This window comes from Prunus persica, chromosome G2 (assembly GCF_000346465.2).
Source record: "Prunus persica cultivar Lovell chromosome G2, Prunus_persica_NCBIv2, whole genome shotgun sequence".
Lineage (NCBI taxonomy): Eukaryota > Viridiplantae > Streptophyta > Magnoliopsida > Rosales > Rosaceae > Prunus > Prunus persica.
In genome coordinates, this window is record NC_034010.1 from 20850016 (window position 1) to 20867997 (window position 17982).

Consider the following 17982-nt stretch of genomic DNA (forward strand, 5'->3'; position numbering starts at 1 on the left):
AAAAGAAATAAAATATCAAGTTAGTTCCAAGATTAAAATTCATAATTCAATACATGAAAATCAAGAATTAGATTAATTAGAGAACAATTCATCTCATACCTATTCATTCTTTCCTTTATTCCAAACTTTCGTGATTGAATTCCTAAAAGACGCAAGCATGAATTTATTATAGTCATATCAACCACTTTAGTTAGAAAATAGAATAAATTTGAAATATATTAGTTAGGTCAATTTACCCACTCATTTGCATCAAAGTTTAATTTTCCTTCTTGTAAATTAGAGTAATTTAGACTATCACTCGTTAAAAGAAATTTCGTTTTGTAATAATGTTTGTAAATAAGCCTTGAGCTTGTGGGTTTATATTTTTTAACCCCCGGATATATAAGTAATCTTAATTGAAACAAGTTGAGATGATGCCACATTCAAAAGATCTTCAACTTCTGTGAACCATAGCAAAGGTTATATAGGTAACTTCACTAACATGTCATTTCCCAACGAACTATCTCTCTCACGGAAGTGACCATCTTGAAAAGTCACAAGCCGCCCCCACCTCACACGTGGCTAAAATTCCATGTAATCACATCGGTAACGTAACAATTCGAATAATTAAAAGAACATTCAAAATTTACACTATAGGCAACGGTCGGATTTTCTGTCCCACTTGTAGTCACAGCCGTCCGATCCTGCATCATGTTCGACATTTAAAACCTGTTGCCTGAAGGCTGAAGCATGAGCACACATTTCTCTCTCCACAATACATAGTGAAAAGATACTTCCTTTTCTAAATTATTTTCTTCCATTTAGAGAGAGAGGGACATAGACATTTTGTCATTTTCATTTAGAGAGAGAGAAATTTGAATGTGAATGGGATTTTATACGTCTATATATTTCTCTTGTCTGGTTGTGTTAAAAAAAGCTCGAAAATTTGAAGTGGGTTCAATTTGAAATTGAGCATCCTCAAGGTGTTGAAGATTCGTTTCTATTTTTCAGAGTCTGTGTCTGTTTTTTAATGGATTTCGATCGTTTCGTCCTGTTTCTCAAATAGCAAACAGAAATCGTTTCTGGGTAGTTTCGGAGTGAGAAAGAGAGAGATTAAGATCCAGCTGCTCTTTGATTGCTGATTTTGGAAGCATTGCTGAGTTGGGCTGCAATTCGTAAAGAGAGGGGAAGAGGGTTTTAGAGAAAGGGAGGGGTCTGAAGGTCAATTTGATCTGGGTTGCTGACACTTAGTCACAGAAAAAACAGAGAGGTTTGAAGGGCAAGCTATAGTGGGTTGCTTTTTAAAGAAAAAAGTATACACGTTTCTGTCTTTCTGAGTCTTAAAGGTTGGTTCTTGGGCTTGTTTTTTCATGCTTTCTTTAACCCCTCCACTTCAGAATGTAAAAAAGCTAATTTCTTTATCATTTTCTCTGGATTTTGTGATAATCAGTTTTCACTGATACTTCATAGCTAGATATTTATCCCATTAATTTCAGTTCTGGGTATCATTGTTTCCCTTTTGTGCTTGCAGGAACAGAAGGGACTGATAGCGAGAGAGAGAAAGAGAAGGGGGCATTGTCTCATTGCTTGTGGCTGTCAATGGTGGAACCATTTGAATTTTTGAGAAAAGTCAAATCAACTTGAGGTATTGTTTCAGAATTTTTTCTTTGAATTTTCCTTGAAAATTATTTGTGGGGTTTGGTCCATCTTGCTGAAGTTAAACACACTCTAGTTATACAACTTGGGATAGAGACTGGAATCTTCTCTTTGAAGTAAAGTCTAACTTCCTCTCTCTCCACCCACCTAGCTTCATTTATGAGGAAAAATGGCAACAAAGCTAAGAATCCCAACTTTCCCAGTCTCTTTCCAAGAAATCTTGACCCTTGGATGTCGATAAAAATCAAGTTAGTGAAATCCAGTAAACTAATATGATATCACAGTCACCATGGTCATGGTTGAAAAAGTAAATTTGTAACAAAAGAAACATGTGCCAACTACGGCTTCTTAATTGGACGGCACTGCTTAGCCTTTAAAAGCAACTTCATTTATTGTCATCAACAATTTCATATTATAAAGTTCAATGATCATTATAAATCTTATTTTTTTAGGATTCCAATTTTCGTTTGGGGATTTAATGATCACTTACCAACAGTAAGATGGACTCCTTGGGCATCTTTTAGGTATTTCCATATGGTTGGTCGGGTATGGTTTTCAGCGAAGCAAGCTTGCTGTGATCATACAAGATTCTCGAAGCTCTTGATGTTGGCCCAATTGTTTTATTATAGCTGATATTATTTAATTGCAGCCCTGATACATAATTTATGCTTTTATGATTGCAACTGCTCCACTGCCTTTTTAGTTTTATATGCACATATCTTTACTTTGCATTTTCTTATCCGTTCAATCCTTACAAGGCTTTGTTTTCTTCAAATTTCAGGTGGTTGAGCTCTGGTCGCCAATTTGATCAATACCCATATTGAAATCATGGTGGAGAATGGTGGCCATGAGGTTTTGACCGGTACCCGGTCAGCTGAAGAATGGTCATCACATGCACGGGAGCTTGTTCCATTGGCACTGAATAAGGCAAGAGAGGTTAAGGGATTTCCAGGTCGGTGGAAGATGATCATTTCAAAGTTGGAGCAGATCCCGTCACGTTTATCTGACCTGTCTAGCCATCCATGCTTTTCCAAGAATGCTCTTTGTAAGGAGCAATTGCAGTCAGTATCTAAGACACTGAAGGAGGCTATTGAATTGGCTGAGTTTTGTGTAGGGGAGAAACATGAAGGAAAACTTCGGATGCAGAGTAATCTTGATGCGTTGTCTGGGAAATTGGATTTGAATTTGCGAGATTGTGGGCTTTTGATCAAGACCGGGGTGCTTGGTGAGGCTACGTTGCCTTTAGCTATGGCTGGTTCTTCAACTGAACCTGAGACTGCTGCTCATGGTAACATAAGGGAACTGCTTGCACGTCTTCAGATTGGGCACTTGGAGGCAAAACATAAAGCTCTTGACAGTCTTGTTGAGGGCATGAAAGAGGATGAAAAGAATGTATTGTCAGTTATGGGTCGTAGCAATATTGCTGCTTTAGTCCAATTGCTCACTGCAACATCTCCTCGTATCCGTGAGAAGACTGTAACTGTAATCTGCTCGCTTGCTGAATCTGGAAGTTGCGAAAATTGGCTTGTTTCTGAAGGGGTTTTGCCACCTCTAATAAGGCTTGTTGAGTCTGGCAGTGCAGTGGGTAAAGAGAAGGCTACAATTTCACTTCAAAGATTGTCAATGTCCGAAGAAGCAGCCCGTGCAATTGTTGGGCATGGTGGGGTTAGGCCACTGATTGAGATATGTCAGACTGGTGATTCTGTTTCTCAGGCTGCTTCTGCTAGCACTTTGAAGAACATATCAGCTGTCCCAGAAGTTCGGCAAACTCTAGCTGAGGAAGGGATTGTAAAAGTTATGATTAATCTCCTTGATTGTGGAATTTTGTTGGGTTCCAAAGAATATGCAGCAGAGTGCTTGCAGAATCTCACTGCAAGCAATGACAATCTAAGGAGGTCTGTAATATCAGAAGGTGGAATTCGGAGCCTGTTGGCTTATCTTGCTGGTCCATTGCCACAAGAATCTGCAGTCGGGGCATTGAGGAATTTGGTTGGCTCAGTTTCTATGGAGGTTTTGGTTTCTCTTGGTTTCCTCCCATGTGTGGTTCATGTGCTTAAATCCGGTTCACTAGGTGCACAGCAGGCTGCTGCATCCGCAATTTGCCGGGTTTGCAGCTCAACAGAGATGAAAAAACTGATCGGTGAAGCCGGGTGCATTCCTCTCCTTGTGAAGATGCTTGAAGCTAAATCAAACAGTGCCAGAGAGGTTGCTGCACAGGCAATTTCAAGTTTGATGACCCTTTCACACAATTGCAGAGAAGTGAAAAGGGATGACAAATGTGTGCCAAATCTGGTCCAACTGCTTGATCCCAGTCCACAAAACACGGCGAAAAAGTACGCAGTTTGTTGCCTTGGATTGCTCTGCTCAAGCAAGAAATGTAAGAAGCTGATGGTCTCATATGGAGCAATAGGGTACCTCAAGAAGCTCACAGAGATGGACATTCCCGGAGCCAAGAAGCTACTTGAGAGATTGGAGAGAGGGAAGCTGAGAAATTTCTTCACAAGAAAATAGAGGGAAGAAATGCAAATGTACCTCTTGTAAGCCCTTTTTAAAAGATCTCTTTCTGCATATGTAGTTGTTTCATGGTCTATATGAAACGTAGTTTATCGTATTGAACTGGAATGCGCAAGCCTGGTAATATATGTTATGTTGTCTATGTTCTATTATTTAAAGTAAGTCTATTATGTTCTTCAAATTTGGAGCTTTCTGCCATTAATTTGTAAATGTTTCTAGGATGCCATAACATCTTATCCCTTAAATCAAAGGCTTCCCCATCTCCTCCAGTTCTTGAAATTAATTAACTCCAAACAACCCAACAGCTAACTAATTATGATCTGGTGAATCATAAGATCAAATCCGTGCAGATCAACAATAAGTTGAAAAGGTGATAAAAGAATATTGAATTTGTGGTATAAAGAAAGAAAAACAATTCGACTGCAAAGTAGGAAGGAAAAAAGAAAAACCCTTGTTGCCCAAGCAAGCAGGCAGCGAATCTATAATTACGTCAATAACCCACCCTTGTTTTCCACAAACCGCCCTCCCTCCCTCCCTTCCCCCCTCCTCCCTCTCTAACAAAAGAGAAGAAGAAAAGAAAAGAAACAGAGAAACAAAAAGAAACAGAGAGAGAAACAAAGGGTATTCATTTCATTGGAACCCCAAAAATCAAGAGAGAGTGTTGAATTTGAATTAGAGGAATATTAGAGATGATGAATCAAAGCAAATGAAATTAAAGGTTACTAAACTAATTTAATTAAGATTCTACATACGAGATGATGAATCATCTGATGGATTCATCAATCCCTCCAAATATCTAATGCACTGATCTTCATCTTCATCTCAGTTTAAATTCAGTCGACCACACAGAGGTTCTGATACTCTTCGTCAGCTATGGCTGCTTCCATGAGATGGTGTCGGCCAATTTCCCCACCATTGTCCAAGAAGGACTTAATCAATGTGTCGGAGATGCCAGCCAACAGTGTCACCCCTGGGTGAGGTTCTTCTATACGGGACATCCACCCCCCTAAGTCGTAAATCTGCCAAAGCAAAATGTGTGGCATCGCATCATCCCCATACCCTTGCTCCCTAAATTTGCTCCGCATTTCCTCATACAGAGTCTTCCAGGATGTGCTGCAGCCACCAAATCTTACCTGGTCTGTGAACACAAACACCTTCTTGATCATCTGCTCTGCCTTCAAGTTCTCATTCACAGCCACTTCCAGAATCAAATCACACACCACCTGAAAATCAACACCCTGGTTGTGCTTGCTGATGCATGTCCTCATCATGAACTCGTACTTGGACTTGAGATCACTGACTTGTAAGGAATGCAGCAGCGGCCGCTCATCGGGTAATGGACTGAGACTGATCACCTTTTGTTTCCATGCCGGTTCTTCAGTTAGTTCAGACACCAAAATTCCCAAGCTCGCAGCCAATTCTATGATTGGCACGCCCATGAAATCGGTGATGTTACAAACTGCCAAGCAGTTTTTAAATTTGCCCGAACCCTCCTTCCCCTGCTTTTGCTTTAGGTACATGTCCTCCACCATTGCCTTCCACTGAAGCTCAGCTGCCTCGCCGACATCCTTATCTTTTACGTATCTTATGATATCATTTGGAAGCAGTGCATCCGGCTTTATGATGCTGCTGCCGCCTGCTTTCACCTCCTCCAAATACTTCTTAACCACACAGGGCTTCCGAATGAAATACATGCGTCGACGATGCTCGTCCAAGGGCTCCAAAAACTCCTTTCTAAGGAGTTCCCACTCTTCTGATTGATCCGACTCTGGCGGGAAAAGTCTACTCCCAAGGCTTTCAAACAGCAAAACGGAGCGTCTGGTGTGGTCGTCTTCGCTGTTATTGGGAGTGCAACAGGCTGCAGCCCCGGTAACAAAAAGAGTTGTACAACCTTCTTTATCATCATCTTCGGATGGCGGTTTCAATTCCGATTCCATCCTTAGCCTGTGTTGCTTCAATTTGTCAATATCAGACTTCAACTGCTCCGCCAAGAGATCCATAACGCGGTCGTGTAATAACTTATAGCCCGGGTCACGGTGGAGCCTCTGCGCCGCAGTGTCTTGGCCTTGTTGTAGAAGAAGGCCGTGGAGAATCTCGACAAGGTCCCACAAACGAGCTAACGAGCCAGAGCTTGCAAAGGAGGGAACATTGCATAATAGCGTCTTGGGGTGATTGTGGTGGAGCCAAAATGCGGCCCTGTAGAAGGCCTCCGGATAATGTTTTCCGGTTTGAACAGAGGCAGAATTGAGATTAAAGATGAGTTTGAGGGTGGTTAGCGGATTGTGGGACCACGCCACAGGCAGCCGTTACTTCAGATAGTTAATGGAGGCCTGCTTCTTCTGCAGCTTTTTCATGGTTTCTTCATAGGTTGGCTCTGGTGGTGTCACGTGGAAAAGCCAATCGGTGCTGCATCAGTCTGGCGACGTCACGTGGAAATACAAATCATGGCAGGGATCACCGTAGGAAGAGAAGGAGATGTTCTTGGCCATGGCCATGTCAGCGCTGGAGTTGGAAGCCATTAATCTTCGAGCTATTGAAGTTGGAAGTGAAGGAGCAGGAGGAGCCAATACTTTGAGAAGCCTGGTGAAAGTTGAACATACTTGCAAAGGCACTGGTTTCTTCATCTCTTAATTGCTTTGGTTCAAATTCAACACCCTCTCTGTGTTTGGCGTTAAATTTTCACACAAGAAAAAGAAAAATAATTAAATAAAATTGATTGCATGCCAAAGAGAGATTTGGTGGCCATTAAGAGTAGATTGCAATCAAAATTAATTGATTGAAATCAAAGAAGACAAGTATCAAGAGAAGGCTTGCAAGAAAAGAAAAAAGATGTCGAGGAATTAATTCTCTGTGCTCGTTTAATTTGCATGCAACTTTTATGTGACAAATATATAATTCATTCTTTTTGTAAGTGGAAGATAATCGTTTTAAAACCAAAATTTCTAGTCGATCTTTGAAGCATAGTTACCACCACATAGAGCAACACCTCAGACAGAGATTTTGGTGAGAGCAACAGTCTCAATTATGAATTCATAATTACTGAATTTGTAACATAGAAACAAGAAAAAAGACAAAAAATAAAAATAAAAAACTTGAAAACAGCTGCAACCAAATTGTAGTCTATTTTAACAGTATGGGTCATTTTAAGGTCCCATTAGTGAGATTGGGCAACGGAATTACCTATCTTTCAATTTGCTAATGGCATGTGCTAATTTGTAAAGCTGCATTTTTATTTTGATGCATCCATCACATGGCCCTGCAAGACTGTATTAACTTCTCGATTAACCATAATTCTGCAATTTTACTTTTTTGTCAACCATGGTACAGGGGAAATATTAGTAAGATCAAAATATTATTGTTCCATAATGTGGTATTTTCTCACTGTAATTTCAACTAAAATGAATTTTGTTTGACAAGTTCAAAAAAGAAAGCACATTGCTTTGCTCTTACCTGGAAGAAGGTATTTTACAAATCACAGTTTGACACATGCATAAATAATTTATCAAAAACATAAAAAGAAGAATCTCAGCACACATGTCAAACTGTGATTAGTAGGAAGGTAGGAGTTCCTACTTCCGAGGAAATGAGGCAAGTGATAAAGTAATACATTCACAAGACACCCAACAGCCCAAAAAAAAAAGAGCAAACTACTCAAGACACCCGGCAGTTGTGCACTACACCTCATTTGAAGACTATAGAGCCAGCTCACTCCATGCTAACGTTGAGAGGATATGGATGACTATAGCATATTCCATTTCTATATACTTATTCTGGAGGCTTCTTGTATAGGACAAATATACACACATTATAAATGTACACAATATGTAAAGAGAAAGATTGAGACAATGAACATAATAAAAAATTCATATTCAAAATTCTAGCTGAACAATCTTCTTCCTTTTTCTGAAAACTTCAGTCCCTCTTTCTTGTCTCCATAAATGAATGTATCCCTTCTAGTGTAATTTCTCACAGCAAGTATTTTCCCAAAAATAATAATAATAAATGGACTGAAAACCAAGTTTCAATCAATCTGGATACAGTAGACGGTAGACCCAAACTCAGACGAGTACAAAAAAATTATCGAATCATTGGGATTGAGATAATTTATATGTGTTGGTTGAGTCTGGATCTGGATCTATGTTGATTGACTGAAAGTTGGGTTCCAGCCCTCCATTATTTTTCTTCCATTGGTTCCACTTCCTTCGTATCACTCACTATTTTGTAAATGGTGTTTGTTTTGTGTTGCCGCGAAATTCTTTCTTATGGTTGTGGACTCACATTTGAATATGTTGCTCTGTTTTAGCTTACACCGTGCTTTTCAACTAATTACATATGCAGTGTTTGCATGTGCATGTGCAGTGTTCCCCAAACATTTCCGCAGAGTATTTTAAATCATAACATTTGCAGAAAGCAATTAAATTTCTTTCTTTTTTGTTCTCCACCATCTCATTCTCATAGTTTTTCAGCCTTATGCAAATCCTGTCAAACTATATCTTAAGCATTTTCTTATCAAAGTAATAAAATATTTTTATATGCATGTATACATTATAATCAGACACAAACGTGCGAACTAAAGCCTAACTAAGCACAAACCAATGGCAACCACATTTATTATTAATACCAATAAGAAACCATGAATAAGATAGCTAGGAATCTATCTTTATGCCGAAACTAAGTAAATTAATATGGTAGCCAACTACCAGATAAATAATTCTAAGATCCATTCAATTACTGAGTTAAGTTAATTGAGGACGGCAGTGGGATCGGTCGGATTATTCCCCCACATCTCTATCCTGATCATCTCAATAAAACAAAGCCGAGTCAATACCTGCAAGTTAGTTCGAGTTATTAAAAATGTAAGTCAATAGAGAAAAATAGCAAACTTATTTGTTAAGAATTGGCCGGCATTCTAGTAGTTACTATCTAATAATTTGAAACTTATTTTTCAAGAATTTGCTCCAATCAATATTCTGTATTCCAAATGAAGCAGATCATTGTTGTGGACCCACATTTGACGGACTCCTTCTTATGGTTTTGTCTTGTATGAACATGTTGCTCTGTTTTAGCTTACACCTTGCCTTTTGTTTCTCTATATATATGGAGAAGAACGGAGCCAACCATATATCAATATACTTGCAGTGTTTGCATGTCCAAGTGCTTTGGTTGTGCCTATCCTATTCGACATATATTCCATTGGCATTTGAATCTATTAACATGCAGGGTCACGGAAGATGCTTGAAACTCTTTCTTGCATTTGCACTGCTTTTGCTGCAGTACACCCAAGGAGGAGAGGTGGACCACAGTCAGAGGGATACTAACGTTACCATAAGGTGCATAGAGAGGGAAAGGCAAGCACTCCTTGCATTCAAACGTGGCCTGGTGGATAAGTCCGATGATTTACTCTCTTCATGGGGTTCAGAAGCACAAAAACAAGATTGTTGCAGATGGGTGGGAGTCTCTTGTAGCAACCAAACTGGCCATGTTCTTCAACTTGATCTTTCAAACGAAGTTGTAGGCGGCTATTTCAAGTTTCGAGGTAAGATGATTAGTCCTAAACTGATTGAGTTGCACCATTTACAACATTTGGCCCTTCCTTGGATTGATTTCACTGGGAGCCAATTTCCATATTTCATTGATTCTCTAACCAATTTAAGATACCTTGATCTTTCTTGGACTTATTTTCAAGGGAAGTTTCCAAGTCAGGTCGGAAATCTTACGAACTTGGTGTATCTGGACTTAAGCGGTAATCGCTTTACAAATGTGGAAAATCTCAACTGGCTTCCTCTTCTTTCGTCGTTAAGATATTTGGACTTGAGTTTCACGAATCTCAACAATGTTTTCGATTGGCCGGCAGCCATTAATAAGCTTCCTGAACTAACAAACTTGACACTAGAGGGATGTGATCTTCCTTCTCCAATTCTTTCCACTCTTTCTTACATAAACTCTTCTAAATCTCTTACTAGCGTTGATCTTCATTCCAACCGTTTGAATAGTACTTCTTCAATATTCCTCTGGTTGTCCAACTATAATACTAGCCTTGTTCATCTTGCCCTCTCTTCTAACTTTCTGGCTGGTTCAATTCCTGATGTTTTTGGAAACATGGGCTCTCTGGCACATCTTTATCTCACTAATAACCAACTTGAAGGAGTGGACCCGCATTCTTTTGCCAGGTTATGTAGTTTGCAATCATTGTATCTCTCCAGGAATAATCTGAGTGGACAACTTTCTAAGTTTGTTCAAATATTATTCTCTACATGTGCTCAAAACTCATTGGAGGAGTTGTATCTCTCTGGGAATGATCTTGTAGGGTCTTTACCCGATCTTACAAACCTTTCATCTTTGGAAATCTTGAATCTTAATAACAATCAATTAAGCGGAGTAATATCAGAAATTCATTTCTCAAAACTCTCTAAATTACAGTATTTAGATTTATCTTCTAACTCGCTAGTTTTAGACATCCATGCTGATTGGATTCCTCCTTTCCAACTGAACTACATACGTTTGGGGTCTTGCAAGATGGGTCCGGATTTCCCAAAGTGGCTTCAAACTCAAAAGGATTTCTCATACCTCGATATTTCTAATGCTGGAATTTCCGACATCTTTCCAAGTTGGTTTTGGAGTTTATGTCGTAATGTGACATTTATGAATCTCACAAGCAACCAAATTAGAGGTACATTTGCAAATTTGATAGTGGAATTTTCAAATTTCCCTGTACTAGATTTGAGCTCGAACAAGTTGGAAGGTCCAATCCCTTTAGTTCTATCAACAGCCTCATATCTAGATCTCTCTTATAATAAACTTTCAGGGTCAATTTCATTCTTGTGTTCAAGTGCAGCTATTTCTTTAGGCTTTCTTGACCTCTCAAGAAACAATGTTTCTGGACAAGTTCCAGATTGCTTGACACATTTGGAGAATCTAGTCATGCTTGATTTGAGTTACAATGCTTTGTCTGGGAAAATTCCTACAACAATAGGCTCTGTATTTCGGATTGAAACACTCAAATTAAGAAGCAATAGATTTGTGGGACAATTGCCTTCGTCGTTGACGAATTGCACAAGGTTAGAAGTCGTTGATGTTGGGGATAATAAATTATCCGGACCAATACCTGAATGGTTAGGGGTTAGCTTAAAGAATTTGGTTATCTTGATGCTTTCCTCTAATCACTTGAATGGAAGCCTGCCCTCACAATTATGCCATCTAATACGAATTCAAAATTTGGATTTCTCTATGAACAACATCTCTGGAAGAATACCTCCATGCCTCAACAATTTGACTGCTCTGTCTCAGAAAGGACATTCAAGTCTAAAAAGCACACATTTGTATAACATTTCTACTAATCAAGGTTCATATTTTTATGATTATGAAGATGATGCAACTTTCATGTGGAAAGGAGGAATGCGGACATACAAAAGTACTTTGGGGCTTGTGAAGAGAATTGATCTGTCAAGCAATAAATTAACAGGGGAGATTCCAAGTGAAATCACTCATCTTGTTGGGTTGGTTTCTTTAAACCTATCGAGAAACCAATTAACAGGTCAAATAACTCCAGAGATCGGAAAGTTGCAATCACTGGATTCTCTTGATTTGTCAAGAAACCATATATACGGAAGAATTCCAACAAGCCTTGCTGGGATAGATCGTCTTGGTTTCTTGGACTTGTCATATAACAACTTGTCTGGCAAAATTCCAGTCGGGACTCAGCTCCAAGGCTTTGATCCCTCTTTTTATGTTGGGAATCTTCAACTCTGTGGACCTCCACTTAAAAAGATGTGTGCTGATGAAGAGGAAAGAGGTCCAAGTGAGCAGTCTGACTTCATCAACCAAGAGGACAAGGAAGAGCTAATAACACTCGGGTTCTACATTAGTATGGGGCTTGGATTTATTGTTGGATTTTGGGGAGTTTGTAGCACCTTGATATTTTCGAGGTCATGGAGATACGCATACTTGAAGTTCTTGAATAATTTAAATGATTGGCTTTTTGTGAGGATAGCTTTATTGAAGCGGCACTTGAGGGATGCTTAATTACAAAATATCAACGGTAAGTAATCTCTCCTTCTCTCTTTGATGGTTTATTATTACTTTATTGAATTAATCAACATGCATGCATGATTAATTTGGTTTTTCTAAATTGTTATATTCATGCAAACTAACCGGTCCTTATTTATTTATTTACATTTTATCTTTTTATCCAGCATCTTCGGAGATATGTCTTCCCTTTAGCCAAATGGTGCAAAGTCGCCATGGACAGTTGGGAGTGTCTCACCTCCATAATAAGAAGATTAGTGGATGGGTTGGCCCGGAACTGTTTGCTTTGGTGTGTTGTCGTAATTATTCCCTGTTTTGTTTGGATGTTGTCGTTTTCTTTCTTTTGTAATATATGGCCTCTTAATTTATTTAAGGGTGCCCTCTTTGTTTTGAAGAGAAAACTGAAGCTCCCTAAGCATTACTTGGCATGTTAGCGACCTTCGCCTTATTAATATGAAACTTATTGGTAAAGAATTTGCTCCATTGCTGACGGGATTCAGTCTAGTGAAAATCCATTTTTTTAAATATCTTGTACTAAAAAAAAAGCAGAAAACTAATTTGTATTTTCAAATTTTGAGGATGCGTCTAATAGCTTAATCAGAAATAGTTTTAGAAAACAAAAACAAAGAAACCATTTTTGTTATGTTTAATAAACAAATTGTTCCAAAAATGATTGCCCAAATCAAGCACAGTAATATAGTTATAAGACTTTTTATCACAAATGGTCCTTAACGTTTAAGATTTTATCACGAATGGTCTTTGAGGTTTTTTTGTGACACTAATAGTCCTTAACGTTAGGACTTTTTATCACAAATGGTCCCTCCGTTAAAAATTCTATTAAGTGTCTGATGTGGAAGACAAGTGGAGCCCATATATCCAATCACATTGTGACATGTGGATGAAAAAATAATTAAATAAATTTTTTTAATGAAAATTCCTTTTTTTTTTCTACAACTTTTCATCCCCCTTCCTCTACTCCATCTCTCTCCCCCTCTGCCCTCGCTCTCCATCCTCAGCCCCCTCTCTCCCCCTCTGCTCTCCCTCTCTCCCCCCTGTCTTCTCCTTCTCCCTCTGTAAAAATAATAATATAACCCATATATCTTTCTCCATCTTTGTATAGTGGTATATAAATCATAACCCACAATCCCCCTTTGTTTTTTTCTTGCCCATTGCCTGCCACCTGCAAGAAAAAATGGTCTTTGGGATTCTTTTATTGGTCTCTGTTTTTTTAACACAGCCACCCGCAAGCTGCAACCCGCGCCCAACTCCCCTACCCTCTCCCACTGTATTTTCTCTCCTCCTCTACCCTCCCCCTCTGTTTTTAATCATTTCAAGTTGTTTGAATAAATATTTGTGTAAAAGGAAATGTGAAACTACCTTGTGCAAGTGATTATTTTGCAAAATATACAGAGGGAGAGGGGTGGGTTGCGGGTGGGTGGGCATGGGGTGGTCGGGCTGTAGAGGCAAGGAAAAAAAAACAGAGGGAGAGGGAGAGCACAGGGAGGAGAGAGGGCAGAGGGGAGGGGGAGAGAGACAAAGAGAGTGGATTTTCATAAAATAAAATAAAATAATTTTTTTATTTATTTAATCCACATGTCACGATGTGATTGGACATATGGGCTCCACTTATTACACTTAACAGAATTTTTAACAGAGGGACCATTTGCGATAAAAAGCACTAGCATTAAGGACTATTAGTGTCACAAAAAAACCTCAAGGACCATTCGTGATAAAATCGTAAACGTTAAGGACCATTTGTGATAAAAAGCCTAGTTATAATGTAAATGGATTTTTATAGTCGGAGAGCATGAGAAATGCATGCCAACAATGAATAATAAAATCCACATATTTCAGTCCGCACATATGAAGGATTTTTTTATATTCTTTTTTTTGGGTCAACTCAAATCTCATCACATATTTCATGCCGGAGAATAAGGCGAAAAAAAGACACGTTCAACTTCTTTTTTCTTTTCTTTTCTTTTTTTGTCAAAAAAGGACAAGTTGAACTTCTTCAAAGAATTTACAGTAAGTTATTTATGTTTATAACTGAAATTATTAATTAAATGAGGATAATACTTTTTTTTATATTAAAAAATTTAAAATTAAAACCAATTAGCACACACAAGAGACTAGTAATAATATGTGATCAATGTTATCCTCTCATTGATTTTTGAAAAAATTAAAATACAATCCATCATACGGGTAATTATATTCAAGGCTAACGACATTTTAACCTCCGAAGGTTTGGAGTTATTCACATTCATTTCATCCTTCCTTTTACATACTATCAAATTTCCTACATTCTTTTTATGTGTCCTTTTACATGCCGACAAGTGGATGTCACAAATGCTATCCGAAAATACTAGGGTCTAAGTAGTACTTTAATTGAATTAACCAATATATTTAAAGAATATATACTTAAAATTAATAAAATATTAAGAGAACTATGATTTATGGAGACGGTAAACTATAATCCAACACAATATTTTTTTAAAAAACTATGAATTGTGGATTAAATTTTATGAGAGGGCTATGTTTAGCCCCCACTACTGCTGTTGGAGATGGCCTAAGTATAATTTTGTGCTCTAGAATCACTTTTTCTATTTATTTATGAAAATTTATAATAAAAAAGGTATATGAATAAGCACTGTCCTCAATGCTGCTTCTTGTCCTCAATGCATTTATCCAGTCGAATCTGTTGATCATTTATTTAACGGTTTGTAGTTCTTCCTTTTTAATTTGGAATTAGTTTGGCAGTTGGTTGGAGGAATCCAATTTTTCTTATCCTAATTTTGATGATTGGCTCTTTCATAATTTGCATTTCAAGAGATCTTTTATGACAGGTTTGGCTTGGAATTTGGTGTTTGTTGTTAGCCTTTGGTTCATCTGGAAATGGCGATGTAAGCTTATTTTTTAGCAAGGTTTTTTGCTTCCCTCTGAGCCGTAGTAGGTGATTCTGCAGTATGTTAAGGATTGGCTTACAACCAGTAAGTCTATCTATGTTCCTCTCCATCAGGGTGTAGTTTATCTTCATTGGCAAGCCCCTTTGCCAGGGATTTGTAAGGTTAGTTCTGATGGTAGTCGAAAGCATGCTCTTGGTTACATTGGAGCCGGGGGTCTGTTAAGAGATCATGCTGGTAATTGGATTAAAGGTTTTTTTGTTAATTTGGGTGTTGGGTAAGTGATTGAGGCTGAGTTATGGGGTATTTTTTGGGGGCTCCATTTAGCTTGGAAAGCTGGTTTTCGAAGTGTGGAGGTTGAATGTGATTCTAAGTCTGCTGTGGTTATGTTACAGAATCCTACTAGTCCTACTCATCCCCTTTTTAGCATTATCAATTGCTGCTATTTGCTGATTCAGAAGGAGTGGTGCTGTTCTATCAAGCATATTTTTCGAGGGCATAATTTTGTTGCTGATTCTTTGGCTTCTATGAGCCATGATCTTCCCTTGGGTTTACATGTTTTGGATTCAACGCCTAGTGTGGTTGTTGAGCTTCTTGCTGCTGATGCCAGAAGCTTGGCTTGTCCAAGGATGACTGTTGTGTAGTTCTTTTTGTGTTGTTTGGGCTTCGGCCCCCTTTTTACCAAAAAATAAAAAAATAAAAAGAGGAACCTCAATAAAGGCCAAGTGGAAAATGAAACCTTTGCTTTAATAGTTAAATAATCTCAAATCTTTTCATCTAATCTCATCTCGTCTCTTAATAATTCATGAAACTTATTATCAATTTCGTCCACTTATTTTATTTTTATTTTTTTTTTCAGACAGACAATAGTATATGAGTGCAAAAGTGCAAAGCAGATTCCATTAAAAGGTTACTGAACTAACTAATTAAGTCTACCTAGGAGATGATGAATCATAAGATCAAATCAGATCAGATCATCAATCCCTTCAATCCAAATATCCAATGGATGATCTTGATCTCAGAGTTTAAGTTCAGTCGACTACAGAGAGAGTTTGATACTCTTTGTCCAAGAAGGACCTGATCAAATTGTCGTAGAATAGAAGGAGGCACTCAACAACGTCACTCCTGGATTAGTCTCTTCAATTATAATAAGTCATCAAAATCGTGCTTCTGAAAATGTAAAGATATTGCTAACATGGTCTAGTTCAGTGGCAAATGGTATAACCTTCATGAGTGGTAAATTCTTGTAGCATGTATGTGATAAATCCTGCTCTCCCTTCCTAACTTTGGCAATAAAATAAAATAAAATAAAATAAAAAAGGGGAGGAGCCTAACCCTTTTTTTTTTGGGGGTCAATGGAGGAGCCTAACCTTAGATATCAAGGGAATGATGCATTTCTAAATCTAAAAATCTATCTCACCTAATGGTGAGTAACTTAGAGGACATGAACCATTCATTATCCCTCTTCATATCCTCTAGGTTACTAACCATAGGTGGGTAGGATTTTTAAGTTTTGTAACGCATTATATAGGTAAGCCATTTTGTTCTTTTTATCTAGGACAAAACATGGGTTTATTGAAATTTAGAAAAGGGCCAAATCATATAATTGGGCTTCAAATATGAAAAATAATGTTTGAGTATCAATTATGGCAATAGGAAAAGAAGGAAGGTGTATCGTTGAGATTTTCGGATTGATTGAGGAAGTTTGAAGCAATTATATATGGATTATGTCAAAATCTATATTTAGTTTAATATTTTATTTTATATTTTTAGAATACGTTATCTATTGGGGTATTATTTTCCTAATATGAGTTTACGTTGAATTTTTATTATTTTCTTGTTAGTTAAGTTTAGGATTATTCTAGATTCTAGGGTTTCTTTGTTTAGCCAACTCATGGCATTGTATTTAAGAGTTTATTCATATTATTAATCAAATTTAGAGATTTTCTTTGGATTCCGACTTTTTTACCTTAAAGTTATCGTTCGATTTCCCTTTACAAGATTATTCTGTCAGAATAACAAAACCCTAATGATAAACCCTACGTTGACATGATGTTGATGGGAGTCTAGAGTTGGAACATGTTATAATGATGAAGTTGGGCACTTCAGTTCTCAAACTGATGTGGAATTGAGTGACTACAGTATTCTTTTTTTGAATTTAAGAACGAAAATGCGAATCTAGCACAAATTATGTTGCTCCTAAAAAGCTTAACCAACTATATCTTCCATAATAAGTAAAAACTAAAAAGAGTGGTAAAAGTCTTAAACTCCAAAGCACAAACACTCCAAAGAAAATTCACAGAGATTTTATGTTATATGATTCGAACGCTTGATCTCTTTGTCAACGATTTTAATTTTTCAAGTAAATGAGAGGTTGCCATTTATATTAAAAACGGAAAAAGAAATTCAGATGCATTAGATGTGTTTCGGTTGCGCACAGAGTTTGTTACAATATTTTCAGGTGCATTAACTATGTCAAGTGTTTAATAAAGCATCTTTTCCAACCCAAAAAAAGACCATGTCTGTGTTTGGTATGGTTGCATTGGTTATTAGAAGGACTATATTTTGTTTTTGATTATGTTTAGTCTTTTACTAGTATTTTTTTGGTGAAGAAAATTTGAGAATGTAAATATTTTTTTAGATCCAACCAAAAAAAAAAAAAAAAAAAAATTCATTTTTTAGAGTTTTACTCCACTAACAATTGTTTGTGTTATAATTATCTCGTGTATTTGATACGTCTTATAATTCCTTTGCTTCCAAGTAGGAAAGAAAAATAAAATCCTTGGTGGCAGCGAATCTATAATTACGTCTATAAAAGAAACAGAGAGAGAGAAACAAGGGTGTTCTTTTCATTGGAACCCTAAAAATCAAGAGAGAGTGTTGAATTTGAATTAGAGGAATATTAGAG

At 37.5% G+C, this 17982-nt stretch overlaps 3 protein-coding genes across 5 annotated transcripts; 2 read left to right on the plus strand and 1 right to left on the minus strand.

Annotated features, from left to right (window-relative positions):
- Positions 789-4340, plus strand: LOC18784932 (protein CELLULOSE SYNTHASE INTERACTIVE 1). Of its 3 annotated transcripts, XM_020557753.1 has the most exons (3): positions 789-1325; positions 1511-1624; positions 2417-4340. In XM_020557753.1, exon 3 carries the CDS (start codon positions 2464-2466, stop codon positions 4144-4146), a length of 1683 nt encoding a protein of 560 aa, XP_020413342.1. In that variant the 5' UTR covers positions 789-1325; positions 1511-1624; positions 2417-2463; the 3' UTR covers positions 4147-4340. The 3 variants fall into 3 exon arrangements, with proteins under 3 accessions (XP_020413342.1, XP_007218963.1, XP_020413343.1); XM_007218901.2 differs by lacking the exons at positions 789-1325; positions 1511-1624 and adding an exon at positions 2019-2159; XM_020557754.1 differs by lacking the exons at positions 789-1325; positions 1511-1624 and adding an exon at positions 2111-2130.
- Positions 4983-6773, minus strand: LOC18785516. The gene is made up of 2 exons (XM_020557388.1): positions 6608-6773; positions 4983-6265 (listed from the first exon to the last, which is right to left on the minus strand). The coding sequence occupies exons 1-2, from the start codon at positions 6771-6773 to the stop codon at positions 4983-4985; spliced, it is 1449 nt and encodes a 482-aa protein (XP_020412977.1).
- On the plus strand, positions 9364-12657 carry LOC18786444 (probable LRR receptor-like serine/threonine-protein kinase At4g36180). The gene is made up of 2 exons (XM_020557389.1): positions 9364-12187; positions 12342-12657. The coding sequence occupies exon 1, from the start codon at positions 9364-9366 to the stop codon at positions 12169-12171; it is 2808 nt and encodes a 935-aa protein (XP_020412978.1). The 3' UTR covers positions 12172-12187; positions 12342-12657.